General features: G+C 40.7%; 1 protein-coding gene across 1 annotated transcript; it reads right to left on the minus strand.

Annotated features, from left to right (window-relative positions):
* Positions 1 to 432: 432 nt before the first annotated feature.
* Positions 433 to 20,171, minus strand: DBX2 (developing brain homeobox 2). The gene is made up of 4 exons (XM_031589560.2): positions 19,458 to 20,171; positions 9,525 to 9,620; positions 4,700 to 4,887; positions 433 to 2,641 (listed from the first exon to the last, which is right to left on the minus strand). Exons 1-4 carry the CDS (start codon positions 19,795 to 19,797, stop codon positions 2,324 to 2,326), a joined length of 942 nt encoding a protein of 313 aa, XP_031445420.2. The 5' UTR covers positions 19,798 to 20,171; the 3' UTR covers positions 433 to 2,323.
* Between the last annotated feature and the right edge of the window lie 4,808 nt (positions 20,172 to 24,979).

The raw sequence follows: 24,979 nt of genomic DNA on the forward strand, positions 1-24,979 counted from the left end.
TCCATTCAATGCTTATAACATCAGCAGCTGAATGAATTTCACTGGGAGGACTCTCAATCCCATCTTCTCTGTCCATAAATCTATGCTGCTTTTAGCACTGACTCTTGATTGACTTGTGGGAAAAAAAATATGAGCAGTTGTAAAGACTGCTATCCATGAAAAGGGAGATGGAAAAAAAACTAAAAAATTCTCATGCCACACACCAATTTCCTCTGCAATGGGAAGGACGTGTACCTCCACTTGATTCTTTGATGACATTTTGTAAATATTTGTATGCCTTTCGCTGTAGGCAGACACCAGCAAATAGCATTTCTTAAGACTCTGGCCCACCAGCACTTACTAGTCTTTCAGGCAGGAGCTAGTCAAGCAGGGCAGGACAATTAGAAAGTAAATTCATCTTCATGTGTGGATGTGGATTTGTCCATCCATGTCTAAAGATTTCAGGCAGAGTATGAGTAAGTTCTAGGATTTCTATTGCAGGATGGGAATAAATTCTTCACAGAATTGAAGAACATATAACACAGGACATACTATAACACAGGGCATATCACATGTGTTCAAGGGTTCTGCTAGGGTGGGGATGTAGAGAGCTTACAGTAACAAAGGTTTGCAACCAGAGGATGAGATGACTTCTGAATTTTTCTGTAATGCTTTTTTTCCTTTAAAAACAGCCCAGGAAAGCACAGGCAAAGAAAGACATATCGTGTGAGACTGGCACAGCAGAGCTGAGCACTCTGAAGACACACCATGCACACAGTGGGCTACAAAACTCATCTAATTATGCATACAGTTTATGATACAAAGTTTGTCATTGCAACTTAAGTTCCTTAGCTGCAACTGTATCTAAACTTCACCTCCCAAGTACCATGTAACAAAGGGAGTAGTAAATGATCCTCCAGAGGCTAAACATTAAATAACTGGATGTTTTTCTGTAAGATACACAACGCAACTCAAAAACTTTTGGAGCTGAAAGGCAGGAATAATTAGAGACATTCATAACATACATGATGAGGAAAGCCAGATTACTATAACCATCTCTTCTGGCTATCTGACACAGATCATGTTGACCTTAGAAAGCCAAAATGTTCTCCAAAAGTTTTTGCCTGCAGGATAAAATACCTTCCATTTTTATTCTCAACAGATGCAACCATAAATGTATGATTAAAATAAACAAACAAACAACAAAAAGCTGCCCCTTCAGCTCCCATTTTGAGCTCCAAAGCCTTTCAAATGAAGTAAAGTTGATCATTATCTTCCAAAGTGATTTCCTTCAACTGGATGAAGCAAGCATATCATTTCAAGTTGAGTAATTTTAATACTACTATTTCAAGGTCCTTGCCTTACACAGAATGCTGTCCTGCCTTTAATACAGATATATGCTTACACGTACTAATGGGTACCAGTTTAATGAAGAATAAGTCAGGAATCAGACAACTACAGCATGCCGTCTCCTTCAGTACTTCTCTAAGAGGGGCTGCATTGGTAGATTTTCCAATTTAGCTCTCTTGCCTAGTCCATTTGGACAATAATTCTGTGTATAGCCATCACTATTTTGAAATACAGCACAGATTATGAGAGATTGCACTGATAATCTGACAAAATCCACTGAAATTGAGCTGAGTTTCGGTTTCACCCACAAGAAAAAAATAAAGGAGTTAGTGAATTGTATTTCCCAGTATGCATCCAAATCAAAGTGGCTTAAACACAGTCCATTTTATTGGCTGTTTGTCTTTTTATTGCATACTTTACTATGGTTATCGGCTGATGTGCGACTGCGCTATTTACAACTAGCTGGATACTGATACAGGTGAGGACAGATGGTGGAAACATACTAAAAATGCTTACATTTATCTAATACACACCTACTGTGTCATTTAATCAATCTCAAAAAGAACCCAAAGCAACTTATTACCTTCGGGGAAACAGGGTTATTCTCATCTCATGCATAAAATAAATTGCTTGTTCTAAATGCAATGAGAGATAGAAGTGGTTTTCTATCAGTGTGTTTTAATGAAAATCTATACACAGTGCAGATGTTTAACTCAGAGCAAAACTTCAGCTTCATGCTCTTCACTTTGTTTTACTTACCATCAATTTCTATTTCACATTTAAGGTCATTACAAGACTGGAAAAGAGACATGAAAAGACTGAGTATTGAAAAATATTTCTTAAATCATTAGTTGTCATTTTAATGGTGTTAGACTTTAGCAAATTTAGGAGGCATAACTAGTTAGCTTTACAGTGTCCAAATATTGTTAGTCTCAGAAAACCTCTCATTTGAAGCCTGCACTCTCCACTCAATTTACAAACTGGCCCTACTTTCTTAGGTTGTTGATGTAACTGCCTTATTTGCAGTGTCATGGTCAGGATACAAATACAATGGGCTCTGTGATGCGTTTGCTCTTGGAGGTGGCTGTATACTAGCCAGTCTTTCAGAATTTCCTGGAGACTTCTCCCTCCACCTTGGACTTGTCTGCTCCTGTGACACTTCCCACACAGAGGGACATGGGGAGGCAAAATTCATGGTAGACTGTGAGAGGTAGTTTTCCTGGAGACCTTCTTGGAGGCACCTGTTTGAAAGCACTTCCTTTTCTTTGGAGTTTCGCCACTTCATCCTTCGATTCTGAAACCAAATTTTTACCTGTTTGCAAGTTAATGAGAATTTATTAGCACTTTTTTCTTTAAATAACATTGCCTTTACATGCTTTTTTTTGTTTGTTTTTTAATTTTCCATACCCTTAGCTTCATGTTCCTTCTTTACTTGATGTTATAGCAGATCCAGTTAAGCTGACTGATTGACATTAGCTAAGCATTTTTCAATTCCTATTTTCTACAGCTGAGCTAAATATTGTCTTTGACTTTCCCTACCTCAAGCAAGTGATTATTTGGTGTAAACTGGAAAGATGGAAGACAATGTTAGGGATTTTGCAGTCTCCTTCAGTATCATCTTTCTGCGCAGATAAGAATTCTCAGTGGAAACTAGCACTGCCATTAACAAAATTAGGTGATAATACTAGCAATGGGAAATACTCTTTTTAAAAGTGGCTATAAGAGCTAAGATTGTCCCATCTGCAAGCAAAGCTTTGTCATCATAAAGCTTCAAAATGACACTGAAGTAACAATTTAAAGATATTTTATCTGTCTAAATACAGTTTTCCAAGGGGTTACCTAGAATCATGTGCTTCTGAAATAAAATTCATTTTTCAGAAACTTTTATTTACAAAGCTTGGGTGCTCAAAGACATTAATGAAATGCTGGGAAAAGCTTAGGGAAATATGTGCTTAGGAACTGTTAGATTAAGAGAAGGACTGAGCATTTGTGGAAGGGAATCCAATCAGATTATTCACATTATATTCTTTTTTCTCTTAAATATCTGCATGAAGTTCTAGCATTCAGATACTTGATACAAAGGCAAAGGGGATGCACCTGAAAAGGACTGAGAGTCACTGCCTTAGCTGGCAGGAACCGCTACTCCAGTGCAGTCAGTCAGACAACTGAAAAACTAATCTTCATGGTTCATGGTTACATGGTACTCTTCTTTTTATGAGAAAAAAATAATTAGACATGGGTATCATCTAGTCTATCAACATCAAAAAATTATTTTCCTGTTGTGGTAGCTATTATCTGTGTCTCACTCCATTATTTTCTTATTTCCCAGGGCTCTCTTGAATATCAAGAACGTAGAAGAAAATCTCAGTAAAAACAGCTGTGATATTAGGAATCTGACTATATGCTAGGATTTTTTAGGAAGCTCACTGGTGAATGCAATTGCACATTTTCACTGAAACAAAATGGTTTATCCTGCAGAGATGACAGCTTCGTTCATACTGTTTATTTTATTGTTTATAGCTGGCTTGAGATGGAGTCAGAGTCATTCAGGTTGCAAGCAATCACAGCATCTCATCTTCCATAGAAAATGAAGCCAATTGCAAAGTTAGATTTAACTGATTAGGGCCTTGTCAAATTCTGAAAATCTCCAAGAAAAAAAAAAGATGAGGGCTCTCATCATCATTCCCAGGTTTTTCTGCTCACCAGACAGCTCCTGCCATACATATCTTAAGCACATTTACTCCTGCCAAATGCAAAGAAATTCAATCACACTGTCAACTCTCACTCTCTTTCAGACACACTCCAGAAATAGGTGTCTACTCTAGCACTTTCAAAATTCCCTGGATGGGCCCTGGTACCAATCCCTGAGGAACACCACTCATGACCGGTTGCCAGCTGGATTTAACTCCATTCACCACCAATCTCTGGGTCTGGCCATCCAGTCAGTTTTTTACCCAGCAAAGAGTGTAACTATCCAGGTACACTTCACCTATCCAGGCCACGGGCTGCCAGCTTCTCCAGAATACTCTGGAAGACAGCATCAAAGGCTTTGCTGAAGTCTAGGCAGACTACATCAACAACCTTTCCGTCATCCACTACACAGGTCACTCAATCATAGAAAGAGATGAGGCTGGTCAGGTAAGAGCTGCCTTTCATGAACCCACACTACCTGGGCCTGATCCCTCAGTTGTCCTGCACCTGCCATGTCACTGCACTCAAGATGATCTGTTCCACAATATTCCCTGGTACTGAGGTCGGGCTGAAGCAGCTCAGGGTTCGCTCTATGCTGTTCCATTTTCCCCCTTCAAGGCCATTTTAAAGATTTTTCTTCAAAATGATGAAAAGTTACAGATTTTCTGTCATTCCTTACCTGAGACTCCTTTAGGCCCAGGTTAATGGCCAGTTTCTTCCTGTCTGTTTTACTGATATACTTCTGCTTCTGAAACATTTTCTCCAAAGCCTTCCTCTGGTCTTCAGAAAAGACAGCTCTTCTTAATATACCTCTCCGGGCTTTGGAGTTAGACTCCTGGGTCAGAAGAGGCAGGACACTTTCCTCTCCTAGTGGAAATAAATGAGAGTTTCACATAATAACTAACATATATTAGAGAAATATTAAGTGCTGTTCATTAAAATGCTAGCAGACCACTGTCCCACTTTTGATTTGTTGGTGTTAGAAGTGTGTCGTAATGCTTCAGTCATGTTCATTAAGGGCTTAATCCTCTCTTGGATCTAGAGGTGTTGTCAGTGGTAAAGAGTCTCCCCTTGACATGGCAAAGAGTAAATCAGATGAGTTCATAGAGGAACATTAACACTGGGCCCATACTACTGTAAAATTCAAATACCGGGAGGAAATACTCTGCTTTCTTTTGCACATTGTCATTGAGCAAACCACAGTAAGATTTCCTAGGAGTTCATTTTTTTGTGTGAGATGCAGAACCAGATAAAAAGCAGTCTGTAACACTGATTCAATGAATCTAAATAGGCTTTCTTTAGTTTTGTTTACTAATGAAAGGCTTTCAGAGAGAACTATTTCTCAGAAAATCCCTGTCCATTCACTTACTTATTCTGGAAACCACAGCAATTTCTTTATTACAGGATTTGGGGAGTACTTGAATTTATTCCTTTCACTTTAGTTTCTAATCCTTTGACATCCCATAGCAAGTCCTTAGTAAGGCAGATTTCAATGAATTCAATCATACCCACTTGATCTACACCTAGAGGGAAGCCTACCATAGAAAACAACCTTAAATGTGTAAGACAGAACTGCAATGGAAAAGTGGAAGTACCCGCATTGTCTCTTCATTGGCCTCACAAAGAGCACATGAAAAATAAATTCAAATAAATGTTTTGCCTTCCTCATGCCCAGTAAATCCCAAAATCCTAGTGCTTTCTTGTGCACCCTCTCCCACAGACATGGTGTAATTTAATGGGAGCCTCCGGTCCTAGTGAAGCTTGGCATGCCTCCAGCAGTCACAGGTTTCCGCAGATGCTCACCTAGGGAGCAGTACCTAAGATTAGTTGAATAGGGCTTGTCACCAAGCATTAGAGGTGAAATCGCATGAGACACTTACAAAGAGCAGTCCTTTGATTCATGCCATACCGTACAGACAGACACCTATGACCTTTCTGTGAGAGGGCAGCCACAAAGGTGGCTTTGGTTTGTGTCACTTGCAATTTGGACTTTAAAGGTGTAAGCTGTCCTGTTGATGACACCTTCCCACAAGCACAAGTCAAGACTGATGTCCCAGTTTAGAGCTACAGCAGCTGCAAAGGTGTGCTGCTGTTCAATTTCTGCCAAGGATTTAATCATTTCCATATCAAAGCCAATGGCAAAACTCTTATCTAAACCAGATTTTTGAAAACTCTGTTCATTTCTTTCATGAAAAGGTCTATTCTAGTCAACTGTGAAAGTAGTGAAGATGAATTAAATACATTCGTTAAATAAACGCAGTGTTCTTGAAAACACTAATCAAATCCAGATGCAGTTTTCACAAACTGTTCCTTGCGGCTACACCACATTTCAAATTCTGTATATTATACATAAATACACAGGAGTACATGTATCTTTAAACAGCAGTAGAGAAAAAAACACACACATACACAGAGGGTACTGTAGAACAGTGTAGGCACGACAATCAAAAATTAAAGTGTGTGTATGTATGTCTTGCAAAGTTGACTTGTGCTACTTCCATGGCACATGTTCTACTTGTTTGATATTATATACATTACCCATGTATCCTGCCTTCAAGTGTGACCAGTACAGGATGAATAATAATAGCTGAGCAAGTATACAGTGATCTTTCCCTAAAGATCACTGTCAAACACTATTTAGGAACTACTGCTTTTAGCAGCTTCTACTAGATATGCCTTTTTAAATCTTTTCCACACCTTAAGAAACCATCTTTCTATTTGTCCCTTATAACAGCGTCTGGCAAAAAGTAATTATTTTGCTTTAAAATGTTATGGTATTAAGAAGTATAAATTTATATGGATGTTTTTCAGTTTTCAAAATAATATTTGGAACCAGATACAAAAAATCATAACCTACTGGCTACTGTCCTCATATTTATCACATAGTGACTCTCCATCCAAACCAAAACAATCTGCAGAACAAAAGTCAAAATGTCACAGCGGTGGCTTCCATAAAGGGCAAGTCATATTTCCCTGAGGAGCACATAGTTCCCTCAAGCCTCTCCCACCATGATCTGATCCTGCTCACAAAGCTGGCTGCAAACACCAGCCCTTCCTCCTTACTTGTGCTTTATGTACATCTCGCTGGAGTATGGGGAATTTAGGTTCCTTTTTCCAGAGAACCTCCAAGTCATTTCTGATGAATCATCAGCAGTTTTCAAGTGTGCTGAAGGTACAGTATGACAGTGGAAGAGCTGGTACTTTCTCTCACAGGACAAGAGATACTAGTGAGCTTCACAGGGCTAGCCCTTGACACCCAGGATGAATTCCACAATGGAGTTGTCAACCCAGGACACAGGATGCCAGATTACGTGACCCCTTAAAATTTGTCTTGCCTGGCTGGTTGTTCACAGTCAATCAGCAAAGAAACAACCTCCTGCCTGCCTCCTGAGGTGCCAATTAATTCCTCTACAGACAGCATGCAGGCTACAGCTTAACACTTGCATTAGAGTAACGTAGTAGTGAAGAATGTACACACTCTAAGGCACAATACGTGACTGATTCTAAAAGTCTAACTGAACAAAATTTAATCATAAACAGAACAATCCCAAGCAGCAGAAAGCAACTGTTGGGTCACCCATCACTGAGTCAAAAAATTGAGACTCATGTTTGAGATAACAAATACTTATCCCCAGTTGAGTAGCCTAGATTTCAAGAACACCCCATATTTCAAGATGTATTCTGACTCTGCACTCAAAAAGTACAATTCTGTTAGTCAGTTAAATGATTTTTCAGTTAGCTAGAAACACTCATTCATTCACTATAACAACTCCACTGAAATGAAGTAAGTTAGTTTGTTACTTTGTAAATAAGTTAGTTTGAAACTTGTGGCTGTGAAGGTGCATCAAAAGACTTCATGTTCTACTGACATAAATGTGAATCTGTTACCAAACTTTCCCTATGTTGCCAGTTTTTTTGTGTGTTGTTTTTTTTTGTGTGTGTGTTGTTTTTTTTTTTGTTTTTTTTTTTTAAGACTTTTGTTTGTATCCTAGTATATAGTGATAAATGTCCCCCCTAATCTGTGCAACAATCTTCATTTGCCTTCGTGGCAGAGACCACCTTGAAGGAGCAAGTAAAAGCTTTAGTCATGGTTTCCATTTTTTCATTTGAACTCAATACATTCTAGTTAAATGGACAATTAATAGGTCACTTCCAAAATAGTAGTGTATCAGTCCTGGTTAATAAACAATCCCCACAGTTGATAATAGGCCTATGTATTCAGCAAGTCCCTGTATACACTTAGCTCATCCACTAAATCCCTTTTCAGGTAGACAGGGTTATATGGGAAGATGAGCTAGAATGAGTCTATAAAAGTCAGTTTCATTCACTGCTTTATTTTTCAGTCAAGTGCTTTAAATGGTGTCCCGAAAATCTCTTGGAATGTGAGACAGGAGAAAAGACTGGCACATAGAGTATTGCTTTATGGCCATACAAAAGGGCAACTGACCCCTGCCCAGGCCTTTTCAATGTGAAATGGTTCCTAAAGTTCATCTGCACAGTGAAAAATTGTGGTGAGGTCGCGTGTGGATGAGTAAAGTGAAAGTGGTGATTGGTCATGGTGCTGTCAGCCATTGTGGGAGAGCCGGGGCCATGTAGAATGCTCTGTGGGAAAGTGTCAGCCCCCTAAAGAGGTGCTCAGAAACTTGCAGCTCATTAAACTGCCAGCATTTGCTGCCTCACTTGTCAAGAATCATTCAACTTAGCAACTGCTCTTCTGAAACGTTCATAAAACACATGCACGTAGTCAGGAAGGGTCTGAATGTAACTGATAAAAAAATATACACTACAGCACGCATGAACTCCAGTTCCCATTTGGATTTGACAATTTTTGAAAGACCAGAAGTCTTCTGTATGTTTCTGAGCCATAAACATGTAAAATTAAGAATATATGTTCTTACAACAGGGCATGCAAACTTCACAATCAAGGTTAAATTTAGATTTGAATGGCAATTTATTTCAGCTTTTAATCCTGGGTGCAAAGGGTACACTGGCAAAAATTCTCCTCAACGTTTGTCTTCAGATTTTTATATCATAATTTAAAAAAAAAGAAAAAAAAATTAAACACATGCATGCATTTGACTGCTCCAAAAAGAATGACTATTTTATTTAAATAATGCTAGAGCTTCCTGAATCATAATTTATCCTTGACATTAAAATACAGCATCCATTTTATGATTTCAGCTCTTCTTATTTGCAAATGTTTATTGACAGATTTTAAAGAGTTACTGATTTTTAAAAGAACCTTTTCTAGTAAACTGAAAACAAGGAGATTTCCTAGGTTAGCTCAGTCTGGGTGTCTCAATGCCATTAGAAATCTCTCACAATTGCCCAGTGTACTTAAGTTTGATAAATCTTTGGAAACCTTCTGAATAGGATTGCTGTGATTTTACTAAGGAATTAGCCGCTGCCATTGCATCACCAATTAGCTTTCCAGAACACATTAAATCCTGCTGCTTTGGTTTACAGAATAACTCAAGCATTACTGATGAAGCATAAAAACTTACTTGGAAAAGCAGTGGGGGATGCAGGGTGCTGACAGGACCCACCGCAGCATGCTGAGTAGAATGGCGGGGCTCGGAGAAAAAAGTGTTTGGAAAGAGCTGCAAAGAAAGCATAGATCTAATTGATTACCCATTGAGTGTGAGTGATATTCATAACAACAGTCGTCCAAAAAGTCAGTGTGTAAAGTCCTGCCCCACAAGTTCTTTTTCCTTTTTCTCAAGATGGTAATATTTTTTAAGGTAAACAGTGATAAACCAAGTAATCGCTTTTTAATTTTAACAAGTTTAGTTTATATCTATTGCTTAAATATAATATGCAAAACTCTCACAGTATATCTCTTATAAGAATGAAACTCTGCGGATGTGAAATGTACATTTCAAATTTCTGTAATCCTAAATATTAGGACTGAACATGTTGTTTTAATAATGCAGTCAAAATAATTAGTTTAGTGCACCTCATAAAGTTACATTAAATAACTCTAGTAGGCATGATATCTCAAAAAAAAAAAAAAAAAGCCAACAGAAAAATAGATTCTAAAAGTGAATCCCCAACTCTCCTGCTCATACAGTATTCATACCAATAAAGACTTTGATAACTAAGGAAACTTAAAGAATAAAATGCAATGAGACAACCCAGGCGAAAACTACAGGGCCTGATTCTGCCTCCCTAATATTGAGCTCAATCTTTCTGAAAAGTGTTCTAAATTTAAATAAACCACCTGCTGAACACATCTCTGCTTAATATAATAAAACTGCAAAATTGTCCCAGAGAACTAGGTAATATTTGGTAATGTTTCTATAGAATTTTTCAAAACAACGAACCACAAGACCCCTATGCTTAAGAAGTAACTCCATATCCAGATAAAAAATTAAGAAATCAGCAACAAGGAAGAAAGAGAAATGTATATAAGCAGCATTCTTCATTTTTTAAGGTTTTTCAACTGAATTTAAAATGAAAGATCACAGAAAATTAGGTTCTTGAGTACATACTAGGGTGTCTCGGTAATTTTTCTGACATACAAATCTGCCATCTTCCAAAGCAATGAAAGATCATTGTAGAAGACCAAGTCCAAACATTTTGAAAATACTTACCTCTTTTCATCTAAATTCATACAAGCTTACGTGAAAATGTCTTTATAATGATTAAGTGTTCTATTACTGCAGTTTTTCATCAACACTGCTGTTTCTAATGAAATAAAAATATATTCCATGATGAACTAATTGCCATGATGAACTAGTATTTGCATGCTTGCAAAAAGAGTAACGATTTATGCCAGGCATTAGTATTCTAAAGCTTCTCTTTCTCCTGAGACCATCAAATATGGAACTGTGTCCCAGAGAGCTTTAAAGAGTCAAGAATGTGCAGCCATTTTATCTGCCTATGTATCTAAGGGGCTTCAGTGCAGTGGGAGAGGTACATAAGATGGACAGTAACTAAAGAAGCACAGAAAATGGAGAAGGAAAAGACCTACCAGGTAATCTCAGCCTTCTTCCTGAACATGAGAGTTTGCCCTTTAGAATACTTTCTATCTGCTGCTAATGTTTTATCTGCTACAGTTTTGAAGCTCTCACATGTATCAAATATTCCTTGACTTCCATAATGTCTTATACTTATTAATCAAAGCTTAAGCATCTTATTCATGTCATATGATTTTTGTCATGTTGGCCTGTCTTTGATTTTTCCTTTTATGGGTCCTTAATTCTCTCCAGTTCCTTGCTCTTTTTTGATAATGTGGTACTAATCATGACATAGAGGAGTATCAGGAGACAGCTGGATAAATAAGGAATGAATGACCTACTGCTTCAGATAGATACCATTCTCCTTTACATAAAGATAGAGAAATATGAAAAGGTATGTTTCCTCCGTTCAGTAAACTTCTCAAAAAATGAGCTACAAGCATGAAGGCCAGGAGAAGAATCAGTATCAAAGCTTAAGATGTGCAACTTGCTTAAGAAAACCTCAAACTAGCCACACACTTCTACTATGCTGTGGCAATGATTTAATGCACAGCAAGCAGCAGAGAGCTCCAAGCAGAGATCTGCTCAAGATGATGGGAATCATTCTTTCATCTTTCTTGGCCATTTTACTGCATTTTCCAGCCAACTCCTGCTTTTCGTTTGTTTGTTTGTTTGTGTGTGTGTGGGGGGGGGGGGGGGGGGGAGAGGAAGGTGTTTTTTTTTCTTTTCTTTGACTGCATGGCACATATTACTCCAAGGGAAGGTGCCTGACTAAGTAGTAACATCAAAATGATATCTTCATACAAATCTGAACCAAGTGGTTCCTGAAACTATTTCTCAAGTTTGATTCACTATAGATCCTGTGAAGTAACCAATGACATTATTTCTCCTATACCCATAGCCAATGCACATGTCTAATTCATAAAAATCTTTAATGTGTTTCAACCACACTGATCTGTGTGTAAATTCTTAGGTCTATCTAACCACATTTCCAGGTCATGTCTTCTGAAGCAGCTGCACTCAGAGCAAAGTGGAGGAGTTACAGAGTTACAACGGTAAAGAAGGTGACACAATACAATTATACTCAATTTTACTTCGGAAGCTCTATGGAGAGAAAAACGTTCAAGCTGCACCTTAATACATATGGAAAACATTGCCTATATTTTCGTTTTGTGGTCACATGTATCATGGCCACTCTACCGATATCTGTGGGTCAAGCAACTTGAAGCAAACATTATTTGGCTGAAAATTGCTGAAATGCCAGAATATTAGTTCTGTATTTTTTGGCCAGAATGAAGCATACAGTAACAGAACAGTAGCTTTTGTTTCAAGTCATGTCAACATTAACCATGGGCTAAATCCTAATAATTCATATGTGAGACACCTAATCCTTTTTCTGCTTAGCATTCCCATTTCATTAAAACAGACACTGTGTAGATCCAAGCATTTCACAAAAGTGAGGCACTTCAAAATAAACTCCCCACTCTGAAGATATTCTAAATTCAAAAACCTTCCTGTGCCATTTTGAGGGCAAGGTTCCTAAGTCCAATCCAATTGAAATAAATAAATAAACTGCTATGAGGAAAAGCAAACCTAAGGTACACTTCTGGTATTACCTGCACAGGCCTCCCTCACGACATGATTTTTCCTCACATTTAGCTGGTAAAAACATGGTTTAATCTTGTAACAAGAGCAGAACCACCTCAGAAGAGTGATTCAGAGAGCAGCACACAGCCAGCAACAAGCAATGTTGAGCACAAGAATGAAGTCAGAGCTCAAGCTGTGTGAATACAGCCCTGACACTCTCCAACTATTGCTAAGCCATCGTGAACTGCTTTCCCTGGTGGCTCTAGCCCCTGGTAGGAAAATTTAATATTTAAGCATTAAAATGATTCCATTTCATCTGAGAAACCTGAACAGTTTCTGCTTATGAAATGGGTAAAAGTAAACTGCAATTTCCCACATACATTCATTCCTGGCAATGACTAAAGCAGGCTCTACAAAGCTGCAAGAAAGCTGCATGTCCTGAGGAGCTCCCTGCAGCCAGTCCAGCAGTGACTGGGCAGGTCAGAGGTCCAGCCAAGCCATGCAGCATGGCCTGCTCCATAACATAAGCCATAGGCCTCAGAAATGGGCCACGGCTCTGATCCTGTGGTCACTGCATTCAGTCTGGTGATATGGCAGAGGTTGTGCAGCCTCAAGCCTTTGGGGGCATCTGGCCATGAGAGGAAAGCTGCAGCTGCTGCCATTTCCCACTAAAGGAGGTCAGCACCACATAGATGTGTCAAAATGTTCTTCAAATGTACGTGATGCAGCATACTTCAGAACTGTCCATTCCTGCTTATTTGCTCTGCATTCTCTCCTGTAAAACCAGGCAGTGTGAATACTCAGAGGAAGCTGAGACAAACAGGCAGACTTGAGTGATATACACAGGGTTTTAAAACCCCAGCAAATTTTCACATAAATGGTTTTGTAGTTCCAAAAATGTATCTGGGAATTCTGCATGAAAAGTTAATGTGAGAAGCAGGCTTGCATTTTTATAATGGGTCTCAATGGGGCTTTCAAAAATCAGCAGAGTAGTCGCTCCAGAAAAGCTATGTCACCAAATAGGGCTTGAAATGTGCTAACAGAATGATTATTGGTTCTTTGCACCTACAACAATGTAGTAGATGACAGAGTCACACTGAGGATTAGCTCAGATCACACGAATGCCCACCAGTTTTCAGAGGTATCATTTGCATGCCTTATTATTAGGGCACGCTTTGCTGTACATGATGATTTGTTTGTTTTCTCTACATAAGGAAGAAGCATGCATTAGTAGGACAACGTCCATAGCCCACACCATTGCCAAAGTCTACATGGACCTCTCCACATCAGCAATAAAGACTCCTTCTACCTTCTCCATGCTTTGTAAATGCTTTTGCTGTTGATGAGATGTGAATCTGGAAGGCTTCATCTCCTGCTTTGCTTGGCTTCTGCCAGACAACCAAAGGCTTGTGCACGGCCCTGGCACTTTCTGCTTACTAATTCTCTTTTCTCAGTTAAATATTTTAAATGGCATTATTGTCACTTCTCTGTCTAAAAGTTTGGTGTGCTAATCTCCTTCCCTAGGCATCCTGTACAGTCAATGAGAAGAGATAAGCAGTTCTATACAAAGACTCAGCACCTTAAAATAGATGTCTAAGAAGATAAGTTTTGTCATTCTCTGGAGGTGTCTCTCTGTATCAACTATGCATTAGACAAGGTACATGGACAACCAGATTAGACAAGTCCCCTTTATTTTTAAGCAGTTGAAGTAAGATGGCATTCTTATCTTGTCAAAATAATACCATCCACTCTACGGACATGAGCAGGCTGGAAAAAATGCTAAACTTCAGTCATAAAGAATTATTTTCTTTGATTATCGATACATTTTGGAAATAATTTCCTCAACCAAGGTGAAATTAGGCTCACATGCTGCAATAGGGCAGTTCACTCATTTTCATCATTGCAGCCCCAACTCAAAATCTTACCACTGCCTAAAATGCATCATTTACTCCAGCAGTATGCACTGAAGAGACTGCAATTCTTACCTGAGCTTCCTCCTGCTTTACATACTTGAACTTGTTTTCAATCTGAGAAGATTTCATTCCCAGCTCTGTTATAGGTTATGACTGACCACAAAGATAGAAATATTAGAGTAAAAATTGGTTTGCAAAGCTGAATTAAGCAAGAATGATGTTCTGTGCCACTTTCAGTGGCAAATAGAATCAGAGGGCTTGCCTTCCCAAATCATGGGGTACTTAAGAATGTAAAAAATGATAGCACAATGAAGCTTGATGAAATTCTCTACTTGTGTAGAGAACATGCCTGATGACATTAATCTTTATCACTTCATTTGTTTTCTAAAAACCCAATGAATACAGCATGAAATTTCAGAAGACCTCAATCTGAAGTATAAAGGGCATTTTATAGAAATGAATTTGTAATCTGTAGGCATGATTAATTCCACAGTTTTCTTTTGGCAAATAATTGCCTTTCTGCAGACCCTTACTACTGCTCTTCTCAGTGCTACCCTGAGATCTCCTGGCAGTGCTCAAATCTTACTAAAGACCAGACTGGAGCTTTGTCTTTTCTCAATGCCACCAGAGGCCACAGCATTGAACCACCACAGCTGTCACTGTGCCCAGACTGCCCAGTTGTACTGGGTGGGAGTAGGGCTGGCACAGGTCTAGCTCTGGCAACCTTACACAGAGGGAAGAGGCAGCTTTAAGAACAGCCTCTTAAAGCTCTTAGCCACTCTTTTAAGGCATGCTGGACACCTTAAACCAATTCTATCAAATGGCTCAAAAAGTTATCTGGAAGCAAGAAAAGATGCTATAATTTAAATTATCTCCTGGTTGTCATAAAGAAACGTGAAATTTTACTAAAAGCAGAGGAAAAAAAGCAAAACAATTATTACAGGATAGAATTACTGTCATCACATCAAGGAGAAAAAACTGACACTAGCCCAAAGAGTCAGCCTGCAGATGACGACTTGGTTTTACTTCTCTGCAATGTTACCAGTTTCCTGTATTACCTTAGGCAAGTTACTTCCTTTGCCCCAGCTGTCCCTCTATGCAGTAGAGATCTCTCCTATCTCACTGACACGCTGCCATTATAAATGCATTCAGATGTAAAGTACTCAAATGTTGGAGAAAGAGAAGCCACATCCATATTGTAGAACAGACGTTTATTAGTGTAAGTTCATTTTATGTTTATGATTTACTTATTCTAATTGCTTTCTTTCATGTTATATGTGATGTACTGTATTCTTTTCTACTGTATTCTGATGCCTTAGGCAAAAATCCCATAAGCTTAGTTTTTCAGAAAGTTTTATGATGGAATTATCTCACTACTATGTTTATCGTATTTGTTTCATTGTGCTTTTCAGTTTCTTTTCTCTGTTAATCTATCAAAACACCAAGATTAAAGTAGAAAGCCAAATTCTTGCCATGTGTGTACTAGTGAGCATATTCAGGTTGCAAAGAACTTACTGGCATTTTCCTTCCAGGGCATGTTACTTGAGAAAATAAGAGATTTTGTGGAAAATAATTTCAGGTAGCAGAGAACAGCACTCTTCTCTCTGAGGTCACTCCAATCTGGTGCCAACCAGTACTTGTGGAAATCAAGTCACAAGGAAAGAAATGTAGAGCACCTCTTTAAAGTTCACAGCACAGCCAGCTGCATCTCATCACACTCCAGATAATTTTCCTATGCCAGAAAATGCTGAGAGAAACCCTCAAGTCTTCCATTTTAACTGGAAGGTGATGATAGCACTGGACTACAAGGAGAAGGACCAAATCAGAGATTAGCAAGCAAAAAATTGCATACTTCCTTCCTACTCAGAGTCCATCAGATTGCTCAAAATTTCTACTTTAGGCTTCCTTCACTTTCACAGTTGAAGTATAAGCTACATAGCTGGAATACATTTCACTGGGAAAAGCTGGTTTATAACAGTGCAATTTTTAAATGTTTCTACATAGGAAGAACACTCTTCTGGTGCCCAGAGCTTAAAAAGCAGAACCAGGCTCTGCACTGTATGTACAGCCCTGGTTATAGTGTATTCAAAGTTCTCACAAAGCTCAAAGTAGGATTGAATTTCTATTTTATTAAGGCAAAAGGTGCTAAACAATAAGAACCAGGCCCACAGCACTGACACTGGGACAAATTCAGTTCAGTGAGACAGAAACGGTGATTCATGTGTGCTGAAGCTAGTGGGCCCAGTTCAACATTCTATCACCAACACTGTGGCTTGAGGGAAAGGCACAAGGCGGCGTGCAGGAATCCAGAGTAGCTAGAAGGCAAACATTGCAGAAGGCAAGTTGATCATCTGCCATTACCATTCCTTCTGCTTTTCCTTGCTCCGTGAAACACTCCGGTTCATGTGGTTGTACTAAGTCAAAATAAGCTAAGTTTTAAAAACCTTTGTTTTGATTTCATTTATAAAAATCAATGCAATGCTGGAAAGTGATTTTAAAATTTACAGAGAGCATAGCAATATTTCTTTTCAAATTTTCTTTCACTCATTAGATGATGCATCTTACAGTGTAATACTTCAGGAGTACTTGTTCAGTTTTTCCTTAAGGATCATTTTTAGGGGAACTCAAAATACATAAGCAGATAAATACTTGAATGATAAAACTGTATCAGTACAAATCTGTAAGTAATATGAATGAAAATTTGCTAATAAAACTGCTGCTGAAGGGTTACAAAGGGAAAGGCCACCACATCAACAGTCCAATCCCAGCCAAACTCCGTGGCATACATGGATGAGAGCTTTCCTGTTTACAGAAAGAATACAGGATTTTTATTCCTTGGCACTTTTACAGAAGGTTAAATAACATCCCAAAACAGAGTGCTTTGCTCATGTCATTCCTTAATAGGTGCTATGGGTAAATGTTGGGTTTGGATCTGTAAAAAATTTCAGCGTGTCAAGTTGGGTCTCTGCTGTGATTTGCTATGCCTTGCTTTCTGGAAAATTTTGGTGGCCACACCAGAATTTGGGACTACACAAGCAATACAGATCACTGATCCCAATAATTATGATACTTTTCAGTCTTTTTTTTTTTTTTTTTTTTTTCCACTTTAAACACTTTGAATTGTGAAAATCTAGTTTGTTAGAGCACTTTCAGTCTCTACATAGTATGTAAATACTTGCCACCTCAGAAAGATTAAAAAAGCAATTTGCTTTATTCTGTTCTGTAATCTTTAATAAGAACTCAGACTACAATGTTGTATAGATTTGGAAGTCCAAGCTGAAATGATAAAACTGTAATCCTCCAAACAAATATTTAGTACACATAAAAATCTCTAAATTAAAAAACCACCTCGCCTGCTGTACGGAACTTGCTTTAGCAGGGGGTTGGACTCAATGATCCCTAAAGTTCCCTTCCAAATCCTACAATTCTGAGATTTACCTAATAAAAACTCCTTAGTTAACATATCTTCTGTAAACCCTGAAAATCCATACTCTGACAAAAAAGCCTTTTTCCCTACCAGAGTACAAGCAAGGAACTACAGCTTGACCATGCGAGCCTTACTCAGAATTACCACTGACCAGTGTGTGAACAGTTCCTGTAGAGTATGCCAATGCTAGAGAGAAGAGACTCCTTAGAAACTACAAAATCTGTCTCAGTAGAGCTGTTCTGATCTAAGTTATATTGACAAGAACTCAGAATCCTAAGATTGTTCATCACTCTAAAAGATGTCAGTCAGACCAGCATCTACTACCCTTGTTAGAACCTATACATTCCTGTTGTACATCTACATTAGCAGACTTTCTTAATGACTGCATAATGCATGAGGAAATCTCGTATTTCTCACTGCTCAAATGTAAGGGTTTGGTGCTTTACCCCAGAGTTCCCTATGAAATCAGCTGCGGGCTAGCAAGAAATATAGGGTCATTACTAGGAAGGCTCGACCATGCTGCACTTTGCTAAATTCACAGGTACCCACGTAGGTCGATGGTAAAACAAACTCTGTAAGCAAGCACTTGAAAAATTCAACATTAAGTAACGTGTGAGAGTTAGAAAAAGTCTGCTAAGCTGTGAATGCTGGGGGATCTGCTGTCCTGCTCCTATGTGTGCTTTGTACATAGAAAAGCAGCACTGGCTCTACAACTCAAAATAAATAAATAAATAAATAAATAAATAAGAATAAAGAAAAGGAATGTGCAGCTAATTGCAGAAAGATGGGGTTTGTTCTCTATCCTGTCTTGGGAAACACAAACATGCGTTTAAATAACTGAAATGCTTAAGATACGCTCACATCACCAAGGCCTGGAAATGCTAAAGACACAAAAAATGTTTTGGATTTTGCAGAACGCTTCGTAGGATTTAATTAAAGTAAAAGTACACTTGGAAAAGAAAATAACTGTTAACAATTCCGGTTCTACAGGGAGCCACTCGTTTCACACCTGAAAGCCTGAGCTCAACAGTCAGGCTTCCGTCTGTCTTATTTTAGACACGTTTAAGACTGAACGATCATATACCAAATTTCTGAACACGCTACAGAATGCTGAAATAAACTGATGCGTTCGAACATAAAGGGAAAATACAACATCCACGGCTGAATTTTAGGGATTTTGTAATCCAGCCCCAACCAGCTTAACGACTGACAGAAACGCTCGCTCCTAAACACGCTGTACAGCGGTCCGTTCAGGCAGAACACACGCGGCGCATTAGGAAATGAACTTCGCTGCGTAACACCGTGTCAGCCCGCTCCGGGGGCGGCAGTGCCGCTCGGCTTCCCCCGGCATCGAGCGCGGGGCTCTCGGACCGCTTCGGACCGTACGGAGCTGCGACGAAGAGCGATTGGAGCCACCCCCGCGACCAGCAGCGCCGCTCCGCCGCGCTCACTCCATCCACAGGTGCGCGGCTCCGCGAAGTTCAAAGCCGCGGATGGCGAGAACCTCGCCGCGGCCCGGCCGCCCCGCCCGCTCCCCGTCCCCGCGCTCACCTGTGGCCGCCGGCGGGAAGACGCCGCCTCTGTCCGCCGCCGCCGGAGCCCGCGCTGGCAGGCGGCCGCCGCCCGCCGCCGAGGGGTTAAGCACTTGGAAAGCCCATCTGGTCGGATAGGGACTCCCCGAGGGGCTGATTTGTTCCGCCGCGGGGCACAGCTTGAGGGGGACGGGGCTGGCGGGGAGGGGACGGAGCTGGGCAGGGCTCTGCGGCGCGCCGGCCCGCAGCAAGTTCTCGATGAGGAAACTTTTGCCCAAGCTGCCGAAGCCCGGCGCCGCCGGCAGGTTGAGGAGCGCCGACGAGCCCACCAGGTCCCAGTACAGCGCGCTGGGCAGCATAGCGAGGGCCGCCCGGCCCGGCCCGGCCCGGCCCGGCCCGGCCGCCGCGGCCCCTCACTGGGCTGGGACGGGGCGCCGGGCTGCGGGGCCGGGAGGGCTGCGGTGAGCGGAGCGCTCGGGGGAGGCACGCCGCGCCTCTCCGCCGGGCTGGAAGGTGTGTCCAAGCGCATTCATTATGTCAGCCGGGCCGGGGAGTGATGGACGCGGCCAACAATGCCGCCCGGCCCGGCAGCCCCTCGGGAAGGGGGGCAGGGCGGGGAGCGGGGCGGCCGCGTCCTCGCGCGGGGGTGGCTGCCCCCTGCTACCCGCCGCCATGTCACCCCTCAGGGCGCCCCCGGCGTCCCGACATGGCGGCGGGCCCGCGGCCGCCGGCCAACCTGCGCCGAGGGGACGGGAGGGAGCGCGGCCCCGGGCTCGGGCGGGGGAAGGTGGCCGCGGTGCTGACCGCAGCGCTGCGGCCGGATCGGCCGACCTCCTGATCTCATGAGGTAATAGGAAGACGGTCATTAGCTCACTCCCTCTGGGCATTTCGATTTGCTTTTTCAATATATTTTTAATGCCCCCCTCCTCGCCCCCCCCCACCCCTGCTGGATTTTTAACATTTGTCTCAATAAATCTGATTAAGATCAGCACAGCGCTGTTAATCATATTTTCCCGAAGATGTGGGGCGATGGTTTCTGTAGGCATAAACATCCTTTGGCAGGAATGACTGTTTCTACTTGTGTATCTTCCTTTTATTTATTTACCTAAAAAACATGTAAGATGGCAGAAATGTGTCATTTTCCAGTGAAAGCACACATGTGGGAAGTCAAAATTGGATGCTGTTTCCAAAGGCTTGGAGGTGTCTTCCTGTTTTGCAGAGAAATCCTTTTATTTCAAGCAGGTGCTAACTCGCTTCATCTCAGGGATATCCTCTGCAGAACCTTCTGGAGCAGATCTGTGCCTTATTATTGTATAGCAGTAGCCTTGCATATTGTAACGGTGGTTATCAAGGCTACAGCCAGCTGGAGAAATGGAACTCGGTTTTTAGACAGCAGATGGTAAGGATGGTTCAACTCTGGTGAGACATCACCTACAGTGCTGTGTCTAGATGTGGCATTCTCAATATGGGAGAGATGTGGACCTGTTGCATCCCGTCCAGAGGAGTGCCATAGAAGTGATTTGAGGAATGGAACACCTCCCCTACGAGGAGACGCTGAGAGAGAAGGCTCCAGGGAGACCTAATAGCAGCCTTTCAGTATCTAAAGGGGGAGGCTATATTAAATTTGGGGACAGACTCTTTAGCAGGGTCTGTTGTGATAGGACAAGAATTTCAAACTAAAAGAGAGGAGATTTAGATTGGATATAAGGAAGAAGTTTTTTACAATAACGGTGGTGAGACATGGGAACAGGTTGCCCAGGGGAGTGGTGCATGCCCCATCCCTTGAGACATTCAAGGTCAAGCCGAATATTGCTCTGAGCAACGTGATCTAGCTGTGAGTGTCCCTGTTCATTGCAGTGGAGTTGGACTCAATGACCTGTAAGAGTCCCAACTCAAACAATTCTATTATTCTATGATTCACAGATTCAATCACAGATTGAACTACTGTGATGCCAGGTGGTAACTTGTGAGTTGTGAACTCATCACTCAGCCCAGGCCTCCCCTCATGTCCTTGGGTAGCTTGGTCCTGCCAGAATTTGAACGTTTTCTCCATCAGCACCATGACGGTGGTATCTGTGGTGAACATGATAGAGTTGCTTTATGCCAGAGGTGCATGGAGTACAATCTTTTGTCTTCAGCAGTGGCTGTAAGTATGAGGAAGAGTAAGAACAAAAAACATATCTAATTCCCTTTCTGTGAATGTTCTCAGCTCAAGCTTAAGCACTTGCGTTTGCAGATCTGAAGGTCATCGTTTTTGTGAGGTCTGGATATTAATGCAAGTACTTATCTGTGTGTACTTTGAGACTGGAGTTGCCTCTTGCTATGGAAAAGAACAGAATTTAGCCTAGAGCAGCCAACAGCATATTCAAAGCAAATATGTAACATTGTAATAGTAAGATACAGGGATATGTATTAACCATGTTCCTAAGAGAAAGAATCAAGTCCAACAGGAGAGCACCTGTTTTTGTACTTTTCAAGTAGCTGCCTTTTTAATTACGTCTCATAAATTTATTCACAGTTAAGGATTTTTTCTGTCTTTCCTTTCACTGACCAAATTCTCACAGAGTTCCCAAGGGCCTGAGATGCTGGGAACCATAATTCAGCACTTGGGAAAGTGCAGTTAGTCCATCCAGCTGTGCTGCAAGAATAAAAGGTATTCACCAAGCAAAAGATGGTCGTTAATGACAGAAGCCTTCAATGACAGGCCCAGGGTTTGGTTTCCTCCGAAGCCATTTCTCATGCCAAAAGTGACTACTGTTGTGTTAATCTCAGCTGTGTAGTTTAGCATGATTAACAAGTTGCACATTTCTGTGAAATAGAAGAGCAACACTTGTAGAACTTGACAACTGTTCTGCTTGGTGGAAGAGAGTGATCAATTGCCACACAATCAGTAATTCATGTCAGGTTTTGTCTGGTTCCAAGGTGCAACTGAGTCATTGTGATGAGTTTAAGCAGTTTCCTTCTTCTCTCCCATCTCTTATTCTGGCTCCACAACTGTATTACAGAATCACAGAACAGCTCGGGTTGGGAGGGACCTCAAGGATTATGAATCTCCAACCCCCCCACCACAGGCAGAACACTGAATGAACACAGAACACCACAGAACACTGAAATGGCCCTTTCAAGTTGTAAATAAGACAGTGAAATAAAAATTATTTTTTTAAGAGGTTCCCAAGGGAGAGCTAAAACCAGCTGAGATAGTTTAAGTAAGGGTGGTAGCAAAGAACTGGCTTAATGAACTCCTTAAACAACAGTAGCCTCTGAGCATTTTATCCTGGGGCACAGCTCTGTAGCCTTGCTGAGCAGCAGTTATGAATTCTCTGTTTCCTCAGGGTATGCGAGAACAAGGTACAGTCAGGCCCAAGAGCTATTATCTGTCCAAAGCTGGAGAGAGCAGTGCAAAAAAATACAGATTACTCATTCAAACCTGAAGTATGAACTAATTTGAGTGTAAAAAACAGGTGGTATCCTTAAATCGAGGTCCTTTTCAGTGAATATAACCTGGATATCTGTGACATAGAGATCCTTTGCCAGGGAGCTAGAAAGTGCATGCTTTTTACCTGGATACATTCAGCAAGTAGAGGTGGTATTCCCATTTCTCTTCATTTGGTCCAGCAAATTTGGAAGGTATTTAGGCTATTTGAATTTTGCCAATCTATTAAATTACTTTTGCTTTAACCAGATTCGATCAGAAGGAAGTTTTCCTTAACTAGATAGCCTGGCTTGTTTTGAGGTGGCTGGAAAATGTTAAGATACACTTCTCCAGTTGCTGAGCTTACAGAATGAGGTATATAAACATGCATGAAATGCCCAGCACTCTGTTTTCTCACTGTAAGTCCAGGGTACAGCCAAGGCATAGCATTTAATGTATCAAGCACAAAGTCCATGCAACCAAATCAAAGTTTCCCCCATTATATTTTTTCAGCTGTTTCTCAGGTGACATTTCCAGTCTTGAGCCAGGGGGTTTCTCTCTTGCGTCTCCTTCTCAGCCCCAATTCACGTTAAGCTGAGCTCTGCCTGTTCTTAAAAATCTTCCAGTCGCTTAACTGGATGCATATATATTAGCAGTCAGATGCTCCTTTTAACTTTCTTTCCAGTAATTTCTTACTGGTTTGCTGGCATGTTTGACTTGCTTCTAAAACTGCCAAGTATATGACTAGTCAATAAGCTGCAGCAATCAACCACAAAATCCGAAGAAACAATTCTTTATTCGTTTCCTTATTTTACACTCTACCAGATTCAATCAACATTTTCTTTTTTTCTTCTTCTTCTTTTTTTTTTTTTTTTTTTTTTTTTTTTTTTTGTCATATTTACATAGATTTAATTTTCTTGCAAGCCCTATTTAACAAGGAGAATGTTCTTGGCTAGGACACTTTCTGAAGGCTTAAGCTGCTGAGGCGTAGGTCTCAGTGCCAGCGAGTTACTCCAGTGTACTCAAAGGATGCTCTTTTATTTTACTACTTAAACTATGTTGTAAGCATGCAACATGGTTATCTCAGGAGAAGATGCACTTTCCAGGGCCCTGTGACAGTAGCGGCTTAGAAGCCTTGGAATTCAAAAGAATCATGCAAATAGGGAAAGCCCTTCCTACTCTGAGGCAAACTCACACTGTGCTCTTTTATGACTGAGTTTTCTGAAAGGCGCATACAGCCAGAGTGGATAAAATGTCTGAGGTTGATTTAAGAAGAGAAATAAGTCATTCAAGTGTTCTTTACATTCATTTAAATTCAGATACACAGAAACTTTAGCACACCTGCTACTTGTAGGTTTGAAGACTTCATGTGGTGTGAGCCGTCTGCCTCTATGCTTTCAATATTCCTCTTTGGCAGCTGAGATACTCCAATTGTATTAGTGCCATTTCATTCCATATAGCCAAGAACAGGGATCTTGATACAGAAACAGTCACACGCTTGCAGGAGACAGAGATGAGGTAATTCTAATGCTCTGTTTGCTTGGGCATGCCAAAGGCAGCTCTACACAGTCATAATTTTACTGGATTCTTTATATGCCACTTTAGAGACATCTATTTTAAACCAGTTATTAACGATTTCCAACTTAGCTTTTCCAGTAAAAATAGTGCCATATGCTCTCTACTTTTCTGCTTATAAGCTTTGGAGTGACATATTCCAGCCAGAGGAAAACGTGTGAAGCCTACAAGAGAATACACAGGCTTCCTGGGATTGATCCTGAAATTCTTACTAAATGCCTTGGGCATAAAGATCAGAATTCACTTCTCGTAACATAATTATCTGCCATTTTCTAAGTGAGATGTATTTTCCACACTTAGAAATACATGTCCCATATTGTTTTGTCTAACCTAAGCATGGTAGACATCAGCATGGAAAAGTACCTTCTGCGAAATAGTATCGGGCTTGCCAAGCATGAGCTAGGCTGTGATATCAGTGCAGAGCTGCTATCAGCCTTTAGCTATTACTGCTCTAAATTTCCCTCCCTGTTCAAAAATCATTCCATTGACATTTCAGTGATAATGGTATTTGGGTAGGCTGAGTATCCTGGACTGGGACAGCCTCTCAATGTCCT

The sequence above is a fragment of the Phasianus colchicus genome, chromosome 1 (assembly GCF_987193195.1).
Source record: "Phasianus colchicus chromosome 1, bPhaCol1.hap1.1, whole genome shotgun sequence".
NCBI lineage: Eukaryota > Metazoa > Chordata > Aves > Galliformes > Phasianidae > Phasianus > Phasianus colchicus.